This window comes from Balearica regulorum, chromosome 5 (assembly GCF_011004875.1).
Source record: "Balearica regulorum gibbericeps isolate bBalReg1 chromosome 5, bBalReg1.pri, whole genome shotgun sequence".
Lineage (NCBI taxonomy): Eukaryota > Metazoa > Chordata > Aves > Gruiformes > Gruidae > Balearica > Balearica regulorum.
This window is the reverse complement of record NC_046188.1, coordinates 27,342,270-27,360,578: the sequence shown is the minus strand read 5'-3', so window position 1 is coordinate 27,360,578 and position 18,309 is coordinate 27,342,270. Positions and strand designations below refer to the sequence as shown.

The following is an 18,309-nucleotide window of genomic DNA, read 5'->3' as shown; positions in this document are numbered from 1 at the left end:
GGATGACGCTGAGACTCGCAGACCTTCAAACACAAGCTCACTCAAGGGAGTAAACTCGCACCTCAGCCCCACACGTAAGAGACTCCACGGCCCCGCCTCCCACGGCGAGATCACGGCTGTCCCCTGCGCCCGCGCGCTGCTGCCTGCGCGGAGCGCGCTGCCAGACCCAGCCTGGCGTGGCCCCGGCCGGGCCCTCCCCTCCGGCAGGGGGCGCTCGCTGGGGGTGGCAGCCGGCGCTGCCCGCTCTCTCCCCCAGCGGGAGCCTCGTTGCTTGGTTACGGAGCGCGTCCTTTCCCCCGCCCGCCGCCTCAAGAGGGAGCGGCGGCAGCGGCGGCTCTTCCTGGGGCTGCGGGTCCGGCTCGTCGTCGTCCCCGAGGCTGCCAGAGCCGTGCGGGGGGAGACTAGCAGCCCTCCTGCGCAGGGCCGGTAGCGGGGGCGCTGCCCTGTGCAGTGCGTCTCCTGCCGGCGGCCCGGCTGGGGGCTGTCAGGCTGTGAGGTACTGTTCTGAGGGGAGGGAGACACTTTACCTTCTCGAGAGGGAGAAGTGAGGCTTGGAGGGGTCACTGGTTTTTGTAGGTGGAAAGCTTTGAGTGGTCACTTCGAGAAAACGTTGAACTTTATCCTTTCTCGGTTTTTTCTCTCTTGGGAGTTTCTGTCCAACTCCCAATTTATGCTCCCCAAAAGAGAAATGGCTCAGTTGTTTCCTTGCGTGGAATGCTAATAACCATTGCTGTTGCTTAATTATACATGTTCTGAACAGTCTTGTTAAAATCAAGCCCTTAGCAAAATGAAGTAGTCTTTGCAAGCTTGGGTTCTGTGTTGGTATATAAGATACAAAACCTGATTTCTGTTTGAATTTACAGGCTGCATACAGTAGGAGAAAATTGCTTAGAAAACATAAGTGCTTTGGACTGAGTTATGTGGAAGAGCTGAATATGATTAAAGAACATGAGACTGTATGCAGGGAATCTCAGTGGGATAGTCTGAAGATCAAACAAGCAATAGTTACTGCTCCTAGAAACGTGAGCATTTAGCCCTTATTGGAAGATTTAACACCAGATCAATCGCATCGGTTAAGAACATTATCCTCTCCAGAGGTCAAAGAGTCCACATAAGCTGGTCATGAATATAAATAAAAATATTCCTAATTAATTCATTGGGTGTTCTGAAGTTCACAGAAAATAAGGATATCTTCTGAAGTAAGAGACATGAGAAAACAAACTCCTGATCTCAGGGTGATGACTCAAAGAAATAAATCTGTGGAAGAAGACAGTGCTGACAAAAATCAGAGAAGTTGCTCTGAAAAAGTTAACGGAGAAAATGCCACTTGTAGTTATGAAAGTACAGTTGTAAAACTGCCAGTAATAGCATCATTTGCAGGTACCACTAAAAAAATTGTAATGGTCAAGCACCCAGTACCACCTCAGAAGCCAAGTTATTGCAGGTCTAATTTTCATGTTAATAGCTCCCCTGTCTCATTAGAAAAGACAAAAGCTGTTAGTAAAGTAAAGGATAGAGTGCGCATGCTACAGATGGATTCCCAGAATTTAAAGAGAGATAAAACTGAAGAAATAGATACTCTGATTAAAGTTAGTGATGAATTTAGCCCTACAGATTCTGATACAAGTAAAAACATTTCAAGAAAGGGAAAGATAACCAGGGAAAACTGTAAGACGAGAAGCAGAGTGATTTCAAAAGCCAAGCAACAAGATTTAGATGTTGAATCGGGAAAAGTGCTGAGAAAAGGAAGCAAGCAGCCAAGTGTGAGGTCTGCTCGAGAACAGTTGGAAGAGGCAAGAGATGTGACTAGACCAGACGCTTCAAAAATATACGAGAAGAACTTCCAGCAGAGCAAACCTGAAGAGCCTACTTCCACACCAGCATTGCCTGTGAAAGTGGTTGCAGGGTCTATTGATGAAATAATTGCTTCCCTGCAGTATACTTCTCCATCTCCCTCAGACCAGACGATCAAAGAACTCCTGGAGAGTGTTCTTGGCCAGAACTACAACATAAAAATGGAAGTAGGTGAACCAGAACAAGAGCAATATTTTTCTCTTGGGTAAATATTACTTATATAAGAGCTGTATATTTTTTTTCCAGCTCTTACAATGTTTTACAACACAGAAGCCAGACAAAACAGATGGGTAGAGACACTAATGTATCATAGAATATTCTTCACTGTTTCTTCTGACAGTTTTTTTATGTCCCTTAAAATGAAAATGAGCCAACACAAAAATACATTAAAGTGTAAGCTTCTTTGGGGTGTTATTTTTATTATACTGCTTATAGTGTAATGCATCTTTTTTTTTTACTGTCTTTTCCCTTTTTCAAGATGACATATTCCAGTCTGAAAGATGAAAAAGTGCATTAAATACATTTGGCATATTGTTGGAAGTATTGCTTCTTTTAGTTATTGTTTAGCTTGTGAAGTCTTGATAAGACAAATTCTTTGTTGTCACAGTTAGATTGCATAAGCAGCTGTAAGAGAGTCCTTTCAATTAATTACAGCAGGAGATATCAGTAATACTGGGCAACAGGTCTATGCTACAAAAAACTTCTGTAGATTTTCACCAGAGGGTTGCTGATTCATTTGTTAACTAGACTAGTAACTTACTATCAGATGGCTCTTTGTCCTCTCTTAGCCAGACTGCCGGTTTTGCTCTAGTTCCGAGAGGGCTGACGCTTATGTCACAAAAATCGCTATCACACTTGGTATTCGTGCTGGCACTTGTTAGGGATACCATGGAATGAATAGACCCGTGGAGGGTGAACTGCTCCTTTTCAACTGCCTCTCCAATGAAGTATGGAAGACTCGTGATAAGCATATGAACCTGCATTTTAGGAGATGATAAAGAACGTTGTTTCCCGCAACTATCAAAATGCTACCTTTTATGATCATAGAGTATCTCTCATAGATCGTGAGTGTAGTACCTTATGTTTCCCTTATGTGAGATTGACTGTCTTTTGTATTTAATCAAAAGTTAGGAGAAAAAAGAATCCTGAACTAAGTTAATTTCAATGTGTAAGTCCACGAGCAGCAACAGTCTGAAACTGCATTTCCACTAGATTTATGTCCTCTGATTTGATTTTCTTCTGTTCTGCTCTTCTGAGAGCTGTTTGTGTGGCTGAGGCATTCACAGTGTCTCCCACTCTGTGTATATTTTTTGGCCTATTTCAATTGGGGTTGAAATCAGAGAAGACTTTCCTCAATGTGGCAGCATTAAGATGATCCCTCTTCATTGCTTGACTTGTGTTTTAGTAATGTTTGGGAGAGTTCTCTTTGGTTGAAATTTGCCACCTGGATACAAAACTACTTTGGGCAGATGGGAAGAGGGTTAAAGAAGATCCTGGATCTGGAAAACCATTTCTTGTTCAACTTATCCAGAATAAGTGATTAATAGCATGTGCTGTGTTGTGTGTTTTTTCTTACTCTTTTATAAATTTGGCTTATGTTCTAAGTAAGTTTTAAAAAGTTTGACCTCTAGAAAGTCCTAATGTTCTTAATTTGAAGTGAAGCGAACTGATTTTCTGTTGTTTCTAGTGGGAGCTACTGGGCTCTGAGCTTTGAAAATCTGGCTTCTGGAGTACTGTGATGTTTAAGTCCATATTTCTAAAACTTGCATCAGTCAGGAGCAAAGTAAAATGAAAATTTGAACTTGGTGATGACTTTCTGGTCCAATTGTTTGTTGTTTAATGTTTTTTTAGGTACGGACATATGGACATTAGTGAGGATGAATGACACCCTTGCTGCTTACTTTTTTTCAATCAAAGGCATTTGCAGCAGGTGTCTTTTGAACTTAAGTGACCTTATAAATAAGATGAAGACTCTAGCAATTCTTTATTATTGTTATGCATGATTTATTTACTTTACACTGAGCTTCAAGGCTTGCCTTCTCTAATGAAGTAAGAAATGTATTCTTTTAAATGAAACAGAAATACTTAAGAAAAGCACAGAAGTACTAAAATGAAAACAAGCTCTCAGAATTAAATGTGTTTTTCCTTTCTTACAAAAAAAAAAAAAAATCTGTTCTCCATGTCTTAGTCTTGATCTTGCATTAATAGCATTGATAGCTTATGATCTTGCCGTCGGGGCTGAGTGCTGTTTTTCCCCCAGCATCAAAAAGAGCATTATCTGGGGAATGGAATGCCAGGTCAGTGGGACATTACTACTTAGCTCTGTTTCCTTTGAGGGAAATCGGTTATGAGTTATGATTCTTACCACATTTTCTGTTAAAAAGTAGAATTTTTATTATAAGAATAATATAATTTCCAATGCCTGGAGTAATTTTGTTGTCTTGAGGCTTGTTGCTACCCCTGAAATATATTGAGTTATTGAGATATATGTTGGATTTAGTATCCATAGGAGGGTGTTTATATTCATTTCAGAAATGCATTTTCTTGGTATTCAGCTTGATGTTCAGCTTTCTTGGTGATGAACCTGCAGCTCATCGTCTTTAGTTAGTTATTGTTTTCAGCAGATCAGTTTTTTGGTACCTCAGATAAGCTTGTGAGGGTGGCAACAAAATGAAAAACATTTTTGTTCTTGAAAAATAATATCAAATTTAAATGCTTCTATTAAACAAGGACTATACAGTGCACCATACTAGCAGGAAGACAGCATAAAATATTCTTTAGTTTTAAAAAACACCTCTAGCTCTTGTCAGCTATTCTCAGTAGTGAGCCTTGAGAAGATTTTCTCTGTAATGCATTAATACTTTCTCAAAAGTGGTTTGATGGAGACTAATTATCATTAAAATTCAGAAAGAAACTTGCATTTGCTTTATATTCATAAGCAAATACAAGCAAGTATTTGCTCATAACTTTAGAGTATCTCACTTATTATTTGCTCTATATGTTTTTTATATTTCAGCTGACATCAAAATTACGCAACAGATCATATATTGCTTTCTGATAAAACAGTATTTTTAAGAGGCTTATTGAAAACATTTCATTTTTTCCCCTTTTGGTACTATAAGGTGTATTCTAAGTGTCATGGAAATGAACAAGAGACTTCAGTTTATTTCATTCAGTTCGCTTTAAGTGGGAATATCGTAGCTCTTCCTATTGGTTTTCTCATTTTCTGCTTACAGGTGGCTTATGGAATGTTCTTCTCATGGTCTTAGCATCCATTAAAATGTAGCTAAATCAAGACCATGATGCTTTTTATTATGAGTTTGCTATTACATTATTAATTCAGGAAGCACACATTATTGACTAGGCTCAATAAGGTTAGTCATGGCAAAGGCTATGGCACTTCCTGCCACTTGCTGAAGGAAGCTGCTCAGTCTTCAGGGGTGGACACTACCATTCCTGGATACGTGAAAATTTTTTTCTGGAATAGTTAACTCATATTACTTTAGATTTTTTAAAAAAGGTGTTTTATTTTCATAATGGCAAGAAACTGCCTAGGGAGAGATGTTGGGTTTACATGTGTGAACTTCTGAAATCTGTTTATTTCTTCAGATTTACTGGTGCAAGTAATAATTAAAAAAAAATCCAGTTGTGCAGTTTGTTACATTTTATCAATTTCCAGTTCCTTATGATCATTAGGCCCACATCATTTAAGCTTGTCTTAAAAATGCTACAGGCTTTATGGGGCAAGGACTATCTTTTTACCCTGAAGTCTAACAAAATGGGAAACTAATCCTCATTAGATTAGTAAACTGCTGTTATAAGAACAAATTGGTTTTAATCAGATAGTTTGTAATCTCCCAGAGTTTCAGGCTTTGTCAAAGGGGTACAAGGTGATTAACTATGTTTGTGTATAAATAATTTGTATAAATTCACCATGTTAAAATAATATTTTAAAATATTTGTATGTTCACAAATCTAGATTGACTTTGTTTTGTCATTTATCAGGGCTTTTCTGCACTGGTGGCAGAGACTTTTCTTGTCAAAACAGAGTGGAAAGTAATTTATTTGAATAGCATGTAGCTATCAAATGAGGAATCAAAGAAATGTAAGATGAAAATATTTAAGTAAGATAAATTTAGAGGCAATTATTAAAAAAAACCCCAACCAAACAACAAAGAAAACTTGATTTTCTGTATGTCAGGACTCACAATGAGTCTTTTCAGCTACAAAAGATACCACAGACGTACCAAGATGACTGAAAATGTTAAAATGGTTTCTAATGCACTATCAAGGTGCTCAGGTACCTAAATAGTTTTCTACACCTGCAGGAGGTAGGCTATGGCTAATAAAACTGTTTTTTTTATAGGTGCAGCGGAAGTTTCCATCACAAGGTTAAAATATCAGTGCAGGAAACAGCTTCCTCAATAATGGGCAGAGCACTCAAGAACAGATTTCCACAGGAATTAAGAGTTGGCACAGTTCTCAAAACTTTTATTTCCCAAAGTTAGATCACACCTCTTTGGCCTTGTTTTTGTTAATGCAAACACACAGCCAATAGTACATATATAGACAGTACACATAATTTTATTAAAATAACACAATAGCATTGTGCCTGCGATTCTCCTGTGGGGAGTAGACAAAAGAGAAAACACCGCACCCAACAAAGGAAATCAATCACATAACATGTACAGGTGTCTAAAATGAAATCGAGACAATATTTGCTCATATAATTCTGTTGGTTTTGACAGAACAGGAAAATTAATATGTAAAATTGTAATTTACATATTATGCAAGAGTTTAAAAATGTAAGTTGAGCCAATCTGGTTGAATGAAAGGCTTTCTGAAAATTTCTCTTTGATTCCATGAATTAGATAATAGATTGTATGGGGAAAGAATTACAGTCAGCTAAGATGGATTGTTATAATTAATAGTCCATGCTAATCACCATGTTTGAAAATATGCCTGTGTTGCAAAGAGGAAGAAGGTTGTTCAGCATAGCTTGAGAAGATAATGCTGAATCTGTTCATTTTGTTCTGAGTTGTTACTACATTCCTCTATTTTAGTTCCTTGCTCTCATGGTGATGAAAAAAATATGTAATATGAATTGTTTTTTTTTTTCTTAAGCTGTCTTTTCTGTCAAAGGTAGATAAATTACTAAAGCTTTGGTTAAAAGCAAAACACCAGTGTGTACAATCTTCTCCAAGGCCATAGCTTTTTATTGCTTTATAGTTTACATTTTTGTGGTAGTATATGCATCTATCACTTTGGCCTGAAGACTCCTTTTTTCCTTTCATTTTCTAATATGCAAGGAAAAAATGTTACAGCTTGGAATATGCTTCTTGCATAGTATTAAAGTTAAATGCAAAAAATCCTAGGCATTACAAAAATTATTATTTTTAGATTGCTAGGTAGACAATACATTCAATGGAATAAAAATTGTACTCTGTGGAAGATTCTTACATTAAAAGAGCAAATGAACATTTGCAGTGCTAGCAAAGGATTTTTTCATGACGTGACAGACTTTCTAACACATATTCAACTGATAGCTTTAAGGCATTCTTGCATCAGCTTGTGGATCTGAAATATTTTCTGTAGCAATTGTAAGAACTGTATTCTAAAATGAAATGTAGTTTAGATGTGATACTTCTGTTTGTTACTGTTATCTTTAAAACTTGATTCGTCAAGCCAGTGCGTGGCACAAAGGGTAAAGTATGTGTGTGCTGAGTTATGTACATGTATGCTATCCAGGTGCTTAGAAAGCACCCTGTACTTAAAACTACCATCTGTTTTGAGAGCTGTTGCTGTGTTTTATTTCTTCTTTTTTCATACAGATATACCGTAACCAAAAGAGGACTTGTTGTGCTGGTCCTTTGAGAAAGAATAGCTTGTAGTAGCTTTTCTCCTGTGGAGAAAATGATTAACTGAAAATTGCACTCAGCTTTTAAACTTCTCTACTATAAGCAGTTCCAGGTGGAAGTTAATTTATAATAAAGGGTTAAGGATGGGTGTAAATGTTTGCAAAAAATGAGCCTAAGATCATTTGTCTCTGAATGTACTTGTTGCTTTCAAACTATTTTGTGTAATGAAGACCCAAACTTTAGTTTATGCATATATATTGTTTTGATGTTTTGTTCTGTAAGGTAGTATGAATATTATTTTTTTAGCATTCTTCTTTGACACTAGTTTTCTTCTCTTGCTCATACAACAGGCATCAACTGAACATGAGGAAATAAAAACTGAATCTCAAGTTCTGCCAAGTTTTCGCCAAGCAAGCCTGGTAACATTCTGCATTATCTAGGAATGTTAAAATATAATAAGTTAATAGTGCTTCTATTTGCTTGCAGAGTTGTTAAGATAGGTAGTTCATATTTTAAACTGATAAAACTGGGAAGGAAATGAAATAGTCCTTGAAAACATTTTGGTACTTCATAAATCACAAATATACCTTTATTTTTCTCTCTTTCCCTTTCGTCTCTTGTTCATTCCTTTACTTACGGGGTTTGATTCTCCAACTGCTGGATATAAAGCATTTCGCTTTTATTAAGTAGCATGCCAATTAGGGCAATGGAGTCGTAAGACATTCATCTATATTCATATATATTAGTGCCCATCATTCTATGCCTTTCATTCAAACTGTTTTTAAAATTTAAATATTTAAACTTAGATATGTTTGGGAAATTGCTTAATGTTTAGAGGCATTAATGATTTATTTGCTTTAAAGGATCATAAAATATAAATATCATAAAAAGGACCAGAAATATAATTTTCTGATGTATGTTTCTTCTTATATTTTGCAATTTCTTCTTGCAAGTGCCATTTGTAGAAGAAACAGACCAGATCTTTGATAAGAAATCTCTATAAATACTATTATTTAGTGTTACTCATTGTAGGTCCTTTGCCTATTACTATATTTATTTTTGGAAATCTAGTTAGCTATTGAGGAAATATTTGGCTTAAGATGAAATTGATACAATGTTCTAGGTGCTTCATAAAATACATGGATGATGAAAGAATAATAACATATAATAAATATTGTACTGAATTACCTGTCAGGGAGCACAATAGTGTTTTATAAAATTATTGTATGTTCACCTCGTAAATTGATTCCCCCCCCGCCCCTTCCCTCAGAAGACACCAGTAGTTCAGAAAGAGTCTCAAGCAGCAGAAAATGAATCTCAGCCTAAACATGAGCTGTTAACATATAATAAGCAGGTAAGCACGTTTAGTACTATTGTGAGATGGTATTAGTTTTCCCATGCTTAAGGTTTTGAAGCTTTAGAGCATACAGAGGTCTGCAAGCTGCTTCCTTACCACCTGCCCTTTAAAAGATTTTCTATAAAACAGGTCTTCATACTGGTCTTGCAGCTTAAGGTTAGAGGAAAAAACAAATCAAGGTTCATTCGGTCAGATGTTGGGTTAGGCTTTTCTTTATGAGATTGGAAAGAAGATTACAAATGAAACAATGTATAAATAGAATCCTAATCTACATTTAACACGTGGATGCCTTCCTGGAAAATGGCTTAATGCTCAATATCGTTTTGGTTTTGTGTTATTTCACACATGACAAAACCTGTCACTAGAATATCAACTCTATAAAGCTTAGATTTTTAGTAGAGAGCACTTATCAAGTTTATAGAGGTGGTATCATAGAGGACAAATCTGTTGCTAAGACCAAATAATGTCTTTTTCCCATACGTTGTCAGTTTCTAGCATTCTGGTATTTGAAGGCTATAACCAGATACTAAAATAAACCCCTAACCTGGTTCCTTCTGCAGCTTAGATGTAAATGATTACTTTGCCTTAAAGTTACTGTATGTGCTTATTGTAAAACAGACTAACGCTATTAATTATGTTTTACAATGGATTATACCATTATAGAGGACAACCAAGAATGGGATATGTTTCCACGAGGCAGTGTTACGCACAGAGATACCAGAAAGCCTTGGCCTAAACTTAGATAAATGAGATGAATGCAAGGTTGGATAAACTACATGGGAAGACAGACACAGGTGTTGAAAAGAAGGGGATAAAGGGACCAAAATGAGAAGAGGATGAGACACACATGTGGAGTGCTTGTTAATGGCCCCATATTCCTGAGTATGTTGTTTCAAGGTCTAGTTATCATAAGGCAGAGGTCTAGTCAAAATGACTCAATGTCTAAGGACCTTGCTTCAGCTGCTTCTTCAGCTCTTCCCACTGACTGTAGTTTGGCCCTGATTGTATCTTTTCACGTTGCATGGAGAAAGGGATAGAGGCAGGCACCTAGAATTCCAGAGCATTAGCAACCAACTTTCCTGATCAATTTTAGGATAGCCAAGAACGAAAGATGCACATGGCTTACCCCAAAGAGCTAAGGAACAGGGGAGCTCTGGGAGAGAGTCACAAGAGGAGATGACAAACTCCCTCAGTCCTGGCACTGCATTCTGCAATGGGGCTGCAGTGGACATGAAGTAGAGCCCAAAGTGACCTGGTGATGCTGGTCTGAGCAGTTCCAGTTGGCAGGCATTTTTCTATAGCTAAGGATTCATATTTCCTAGCAACTTTTGTGGTAGCTGTTAAATGGGTTAGAGTTCTGCTGTTGAAGAAAATGGATGAAAATGAAATTATATTACTTTTAAAAAAATCTGCTAAATCAGAAAAAATATTGTGTTTTGAACTTACAATATTTGTCTGTCTATAGATCAGAAATGTTTCTAATCCTTCACTAACTGAAATCTCGTGCCATCTGTACTTGGCTATAATGTTTTATATAATTAATATTAATAATGATGTTTGCAGGTAGTTTTCAGAGTATACTCTGCAACATCAGTTGATCTGTTGGTTACTAAACTAAATATGCTAAATGATGTGTAAACAATACACAGTACAATGTCACTGGTAATTTTTATAATATTCAAGAATATAGTAAGATTATGTATTACTTCTAAATTATATACTATTTGCCAACAGAACAGTTTCCCATTTATTTAAACAGTACTGGGGTACTGTGATGATGTTTTTTAGACAGTATTATTTTGGGCAGCATGCCACTTCTGTAATGCACTGGTGGTGATGTAGCAACAGCACCCATCAGTGTATGTTCAGCGATCTTACAACACAAAGTAGTTGGCAAGATTAGCACCTGAAAAGATAACATACGTTTGGTTCCATTTAACACAAGTACTATGTAATTTAAATATATTATTTAATGTGAAAGTGCATACTTTCACTTTTATACATGGAAAAATAATGGAGACAGAATTTTAGAAAAAGAAACAGAAATGGTTGTAAGAACCCATATGTATTAGCTAAATGCCATATTGCATCCTTAGCAGAACTATTTCTATACAGAGTAATGGCAATGTACTGTGTATTAGTATTTCTATAGAACACTATTCATTAGCATGTTTTTGTGACATCTTATTTTTGAAATTATTTTGCTTTGCTTAGTGGGCTGCAGCGCCCATGCAATTTCATGATAAATTGATTGATTGTGCAGTTGAACTTGCAAATTTGGTTATACACAAAGCAGTCAGATGAAAAAATGCAGATATTTGCTTTAGTTATTGCAATTTTGTTACAGCTGTAACTGAATTACATAAATATTTTGATTTTTAAAGTTGTGTGTTAGTTCACTGGTATTTCTACAAAGAAAATTATTATATACATTTTAAATGTTCATCTAATAGTGTGTTGGCTCATGTTCTATGATTTTGGGCTTAAAGGAACTCCCTTCTACTTACTATAGTCTCCATAATTCACTAGCAAGAGTGTGTTGAAGTCACCCCACATGATTCGTTTCACAAAAGAAGACAAGATCACGGAACTTTGGCTTATGAATTTAAAATACTGATGTAATTTTAGTTTTGGAGGTTTTCATTAGCTATACTGGTGTCTAAGACTGGCAAATGTTGTTGAGTATCTTCTGTTACTTTGAATATCGCTTACATGGCATTTTTTTCAAATTATTTGAGTATCTGGGCATTCCAAAAGCTGGTAATAGCAATGCATTTGATCAGGTTACTTTTTTCCTTAAATTTGACAAGAGGTCATGACAGAAACATTTACCTGACATTCAAAAGCAAAAATCATAGTCTTATATTTGGCTCACTTTAATGATACAGTTTCAGGTAGACATGTTACTTTCAAACTTTTCTGTGTTCCTTATTTTTGTTAGCCTATTTTCTCTACGTAAAATTTTGATTGACTTCCGGTTTCTTTGGTAAACATCAAATATCTGATTTTAGTCCTTCATATTTTTTCATGTTTGTGCTGATATAAACAGTGGTGTTGGTTTCAAAAATAAACTAACAATATATGCAACCATTTTAATTTTGAATAAGCCTTTTCAGAAGGTAGTGACTCATTTAGGTATCTTCTACAGTTCTCAGTATCTTTTGCTTGGTGATTAATATACTTGTTTATGAACTATAAACTTCCCTTATTTTTTTCACGCAGTGATTTCTTCTAAGAACTTAACTGCTGAAGTTATCAGTAGACATAGACATTGTGACCAGTTATATTCTGGGATAAATAAAGCATGTGAGTGGACAAAAAGGAGTAAAATCCTATGCTTTTGTGATTCATTTAACCAGATATGTGACTGAAAATCTTAATTAGAAACGCATTTGGTCACAACAATTGTATTCTTTGGGTTCCTAGAAACTAAGCTAGCCAGCCTTAGAGAAGTAATTACCATGGTGTATCACGAAGAGCTGGGCAAAGGAGTGGCCTTACTTTTCATATTGAGAGAGAAAATTTTTTCAAGACAAAGAACTTTAAAATTCATTTCCCCCACTGTGTTCTGTTTGTCTGTTATGCTGTCATTGTACTTCTTTATTTTCTTGAACCTGCTTTGACGTGTTATGTATACAAGCTTTTAAGTGGAGTTCAGAAGAATCCTTTTTATTGATGGCACTGCTAGTCTGTTCTAGGAAGATGTTTAACAGTTTGCAGGAAACAGAATTGTGGAATGGTTGAGGTTGGATGGGACCTCTGGAGGTCATCGTAATATGGAAAAAGCAGCACAAGGGTATAGATTTTGAAGCCGAGTATCGTTAAACAGATGCAGACACTTTGGCAGCAATGATGACTTCAGTAGTTTCTTTTTCCTTGCTGTTTGCTCTTGCTGCTGGATTACAATGAACTGTCCCAAGCAAAATTTCTGTGTGAGGATGCTCTACAAAGGGAATCAGATCTGGAGTAATTTCTGCCTTCCCTCCACACTTTTTTTTACTATTTTTTTCAACATTGATGAGTTATCATCTGATCTATTTTGCAATGTGGAAAAACAATTTTTAGTACAGCTAAGCATGTGGTGCTCTTACAGATAGGAATGAGTAGCAGTGGGTGGAAATAGCAGGAATTCCTTGCATCTGTATTCCTGCTGAAGTTCCTGTATTTAATAAACATAACCTTGAAGAAACTTTCCTAAAAATGTCATCCTTTAAACTATGTGTATCTGTTTGAATTTGCTTAAAAATATAATGCAAATTTTAGATGTATTCATACTCTTCTAGGTTTAATGCAAATTTTAGATGTAGTCATACTCTTCTAGGTTTAATAGTTCTGTTAGTAATACTATGATTTTGATGCTCTTCTGATTATTCTCTTTGTGATATATTGAAATACACTCATCTGATATACTATTCAGAAATGCAGTTTAGGTAGGGCATATTGGAAATCTTTTATCACACTTTCCTGCTTATTCTATATCCTGAATAGCTGTGGGCGCTGCTGTGATCTGCGGAGTGACAACAGTTCTAAACTACTCTAGTTTAATTGAATTTTCTGATGATCAGAGTTGCTTGTGTGCCATTGCTCCTTGTTCTACTGCGGGGTGGGTGTGAAAATATCCATATAACTTATCAGTTTGTAACACTGTGTTTATCTTTTGTTCATGAACATTTTAGACTCCGTCCTTGGACGTGCTACAGGTGGAAGGAAAAGCAATATCAAAAATTAAACCAGCTGAAGTTCAGAAAGAGCTACAAGAGGGACACGACTTGCAACAGTCTTTGCCTCCTCAGGCTTCAAATGTCAAGTAATTTTAAAATCTTATTTCATTATTTTAAGAAAAATACTGAAAATACATGGTTATTAGTGCACAGCATGATAGATAATTTTGGAGAAGAAATAATGCCATCCCCTTAAATTTGGATCTGAACACTTGAAATTTCTGATCTAAATTATCAATTTTAGTTTGGTATCACTAGTTTTAATTTGCTATTTTTCTCCTTGAAATAGTTCTGATTTACGGTTTTTAAAATCTAGAGAGCCTATTCACTCCAGATGAAACTTCGCTTGACTGCAGCAGAAACTGAAGTTGCTTATGTGGGGGTTGAAGTTGTCCATACAATTCCAAGCATAATCTAATCAAAATAATTAAAAACAAACAATGGAAAATACCACAAATTTAATATAAGCAATGCCAGCTGTAAGTCATCATCTTTAAATAGAGAAGATGTATTAAAAATTCATTAACTTGAATTTGTATTACAGTCAGTGCTTGTCTGAAATTCAGGAGATTTTACATGGAGAGCTGTAATTTAAGGACAACTGCTTATTACCTTGCTCTTGTCATAGGTTGTATCTGTCATTCTGTAGTAGGAGTGCAGATTACAAAAGTAGTACAGACCGTGTCCTAATTTAACTGATCCTGTCCATCCCATGTCAAGTAAGACTCTTCAGTTTTATGGTCTTCACTGCTAATAAGATCTTTATAGATAGCTCTGTTTAGATGTACCATAGGTTGCTGCTTCACTTCTCTATTGAGAAAAAGGGAAAAAAAAAAAAAAAAGAAGCAGCTTTAATTATTGGCTTTTGTTGTTCTTAGGGTCCTGAAAGGTCTATTGGATACAGAAGAGAGCTTTTTTATGGCAGGCCTAAAGTTTGTAAATGGATAATACTTTCAATTAAGTAGCTGAGAATAGTCATGGGAAAAGAATGCTTAAGTTTGTGAAACAGTCAAATTGGCATTTAAGTGACCCTTTGCATGCCATTGCTTATCTGCATTGCTTAAAGATCATTTGGTTAGCAAGATTATATATTAAAACAAATAGTGTCAACAGACAATGAGTGTTTTACCTTCAATAAATACTTACTGTCAGATTATCAATGGTGCAGAAACTGCACGATTTTGTAAAAAACCCATATTTAGTGCATTAAGTGAAGGTAATGTAGGCCACACACGTAGTATTGTTTTTTCATGTCCCCTTTTTTCAAAGAATGATAAATAGTCTGTTCTAGGAGAGTGTGTGCTGTAAAAACATTCACCTTTACCTGCAGCATGCCCCAAGTATTTTGGTTTACATTGATAAAGCATTCAGTTAGTTGATTGAATGAAATTATAAACTTTTATACAAGACCAGTAATGATAATGCAATTAAAATAACATTAACATTGACTTTATTGAATTAAATGACAAAACTTAGAGAAAAAGTTCCTAGAAAATTTTAAAATTTAAATATATATATATGTTTAATTGTGTGGTAATTGCATTGCAGAGAAAGTGAACTGAGTTAGAGCATCCTGTGGTAAACTACTATAAGTATTTATGAAGATTATATACTCTCTATTGAGTTAAAAAAGCAGTGTGAAATATTTCTTTCTCATTTTAAATGAATGTGATCTAATTAAAGCACTGGTCTCTGATTTCACACTCCAGAACAGTTACTTATTTCCATTTATGCTGTAAATATATTCAATTAGTTAAAAAAAATAAATTATCCTTTGTGTTAAATGGGGTTGCTGTAAGCATGCCTTAAATCCTAATCAGTTTCATGTATTGTGTGATTGAATTGCTTTTCAAACTGGATATTTCAATTTTATGTTTAACTTTCACATTTTATTTCATAACCTTGACCCTGTTCTTATTCAGGCAAAAATGCCACTGAGTTCAGTAGAGACCTTGGATTGTAAGATCTGGTGAAACTGTCTTATGGAAGCATAAAGTAACTAGACTCTTTTCTTTATGTTAAAGTTGTATGGCTTGAAAAAAATACTTTGAGCAGTTTTAATTAAAATAAAAAGACTTATTGACACTATTTACTGTTGAGTTGTCATGTGCCTATAAACTTAGCAACTCAAACTATTTTAATGTAATAGGGATATATTTGTTATATACTTGATGTGATAATTTGATTGTGAGTCAAATTTCTGTTATATTACACTGATTTTTGTGGTTTTTTTCTTTATATGTGTGTTTTTTATATTTTACTTTTTTTGCTGTCATTACTTTTCAGGAAATGTAAGCAAATACAAAATATTATTTTTGTAAATTGAATATGTATTGCATGATAAATCAATCCTGTGCTTTTCCTTACTTCATTCTCTATTTCTTGCTGATTTCCCCTTTATAATATCCATTTATAACATAAGGTGTAGTTTGCAGTAAAACAAAAAACCAAGTTGTTGAAAGTTTCATTGTTTCAGGAGAACCTCAGAAAAACAGTTAAACCTGAAAACTATTCAGTGTAATTTCAAAGTGGAATTTTAACAATTTTCATTTGGAATTTTCTCTTAAAATATGAAGGCATGTATGAACTTCAGTTAAAAGTAGCGTATATTTGGGGAGCCATTTCTGAGTTTTTACATCTCAGACATTTTCTGTATACTGCTCCTCACGTTGTAACTGTCTGTACGTTAGACATTTATTAACTTTGTAGAGTTCATACAGTAGCCAGAGACTGTTTTTAGAATTTGATCCATGGCCTGTGGAAGTCAATAGACTTTCATCACCTTCAGTATGACTTAGATTGGAGGGTTAAATAGTACAATTTTTTGGTTATTAACTTTTCAAAGATACTCAAAGACCCAGTGTTTCCTCTAAAATCAACAGCTGAATTGAAAAGCTAGGAAGAAGTTCAAGTGATAGGATACCATAAAACTAATTCAAAGTTTTAAGGGTATTTACAAGGTACTCTGTCATGGGAGAGAATTTGCAGATGAATGTATATGTAACATTTTAACATAACATTTATTCACATACCCAATTTAAGCTGTAAATCTGCATTACTTGGTTTAAGTTTTCAGTGCAGCAAGTGAAAGCTCTACTTAAGTTGGGAAAGTAAAATTGTGACTACTGCATTTATTTTTTACTTTAAAATTACCACCAACATTTTAGCTTTTATCTGTTTTTCTTTTCTAATAAAATGATCTCTGCTTTTAGTAGAAATTACTAGGCACTTTATACCAAGTATTTATGTTAGCAATTTGTATCCTATGGTCTGATGTAGTATTTGATAAACTATGTATTTTAGAATATAGAGAATGGATATTAAGATTCTCAATTTCTTTGTTTTCCTTTCTAGAGGTCAACATTATCCAGGCATTCATCGATTATGTACAGCTTTTCCTAGTTTTATACTGCCTCCTTATTTACAACTGGTTTCTAGAGTTTATCATACTTTAGACAGAAGAGGTCACAATATCTTATTTACAGCAGAGGACACAGACAGTAAGGAGGAAGAACCAACGTGTTCCAACTATATTTATTTGAAAGAGCAAGCTGAAAGGAAAAGGTATGAACTTATTTTTACATAGAGTTACTCTGATTTAATCGATTTTCTATGCTAAAGGATTATGTGTTGAGAAATAACTTCCATGGTGTTTCAGCATTTAATAGTTTCAAAGAAGTGGCAAAGAAAATTATTTGAAAAAAAATTGCCTTATTTGGTAGGCGTGTTTTAAAATAACTAGAACAGTGATTCTAAAAGGCTTGTATTTTGCTTAGAATGTAAAATGTATTGTTTGTTTTTAAAAATGAATTGCATTTTACAGACATATTTTAAGTTATATGTCACAATTTAAGTTATAAATATATGAATTTTTATGCTTCATTCTACTCACAGGAGAGGTCCCATTGAAATAACAAGAAATACAGAGCAAATAGAGTAGGCTTTCTGTGAATGTAAAATTCTGCAATAGTAAAAGGTTTAAAGTGCACACCCACTAGCCCTTTATCACAGAGACAATCTTACCTCAATCCTGATTCTACAAGCACTTAGGAACAAGCATAACTTTAAGTAATTGAGTGTAGTTTTGTTGAGCTCAACAGATGCACAAAGTTAAGCACGTATAGAACTGGGACCTAGATAAACTTGTCAAAAGTATTCATTGCATATGTAAAAAGTAGTCATGTGATAACTGCAGGATCCTTCATCTTTAATGAATGAGGAGCTGAAGTAGAACAAAATGGATAATAGTTAATTTTTCTGAGGGTGATGCAACATGTAAAAAGAGATCTGTCAAAAAAATTGTTCTTTAAGAAGTAGTGAGGAAATGTAAATGGATTTTGGAATAAGCCTACTCAGTTTTATCATGTTGTTATATTAACAATTTTTATATTTGATGGTAGTGCATTTCTAAATATTTGGGCTTTTTTCTTTTTTTTTTGATGTGTTTTGCACTAAAATGATGTGCACATGAATGAATATGAAGCATATTCTTTTTTCATTACTTATTACTTTGGTTACA

The 18,309-nt window shown here is 35.0% G+C and overlaps 1 protein-coding gene across 2 annotated transcripts in view; it reads left to right on the top strand.

The window, feature by feature from the left end:
• The first annotated feature begins 327 nt into the window (after positions 1 to 327).
• Positions 328 to 18,309, top strand: part of TTC6 (tetratricopeptide repeat domain 6) — a 63,177-nt gene continuing 45,195 nt past the window's right edge. For both annotated transcript variants that reach the window (XM_075753951.1, XM_075753950.1), the window contains exons 1-6: positions 328 to 496; positions 864 to 2,021; positions 8,063 to 8,131; positions 8,983 to 9,066; positions 13,746 to 13,876; positions 17,145 to 17,354. In XM_075753951.1, the coding sequence (XP_075610066.1) occupies positions 1,209 to 2,021; positions 8,063 to 8,131; positions 8,983 to 9,066; positions 13,746 to 13,876; positions 17,145 to 17,354 (1,307 nt within the window). In that variant the 5' untranslated portion in view covers positions 328 to 496; positions 864 to 1,208. The remainder of the gene's footprint in view (positions 497 to 863; positions 2,022 to 8,062; positions 8,132 to 8,982; positions 9,067 to 13,745; positions 13,877 to 17,144; positions 17,355 to 18,309) is intronic.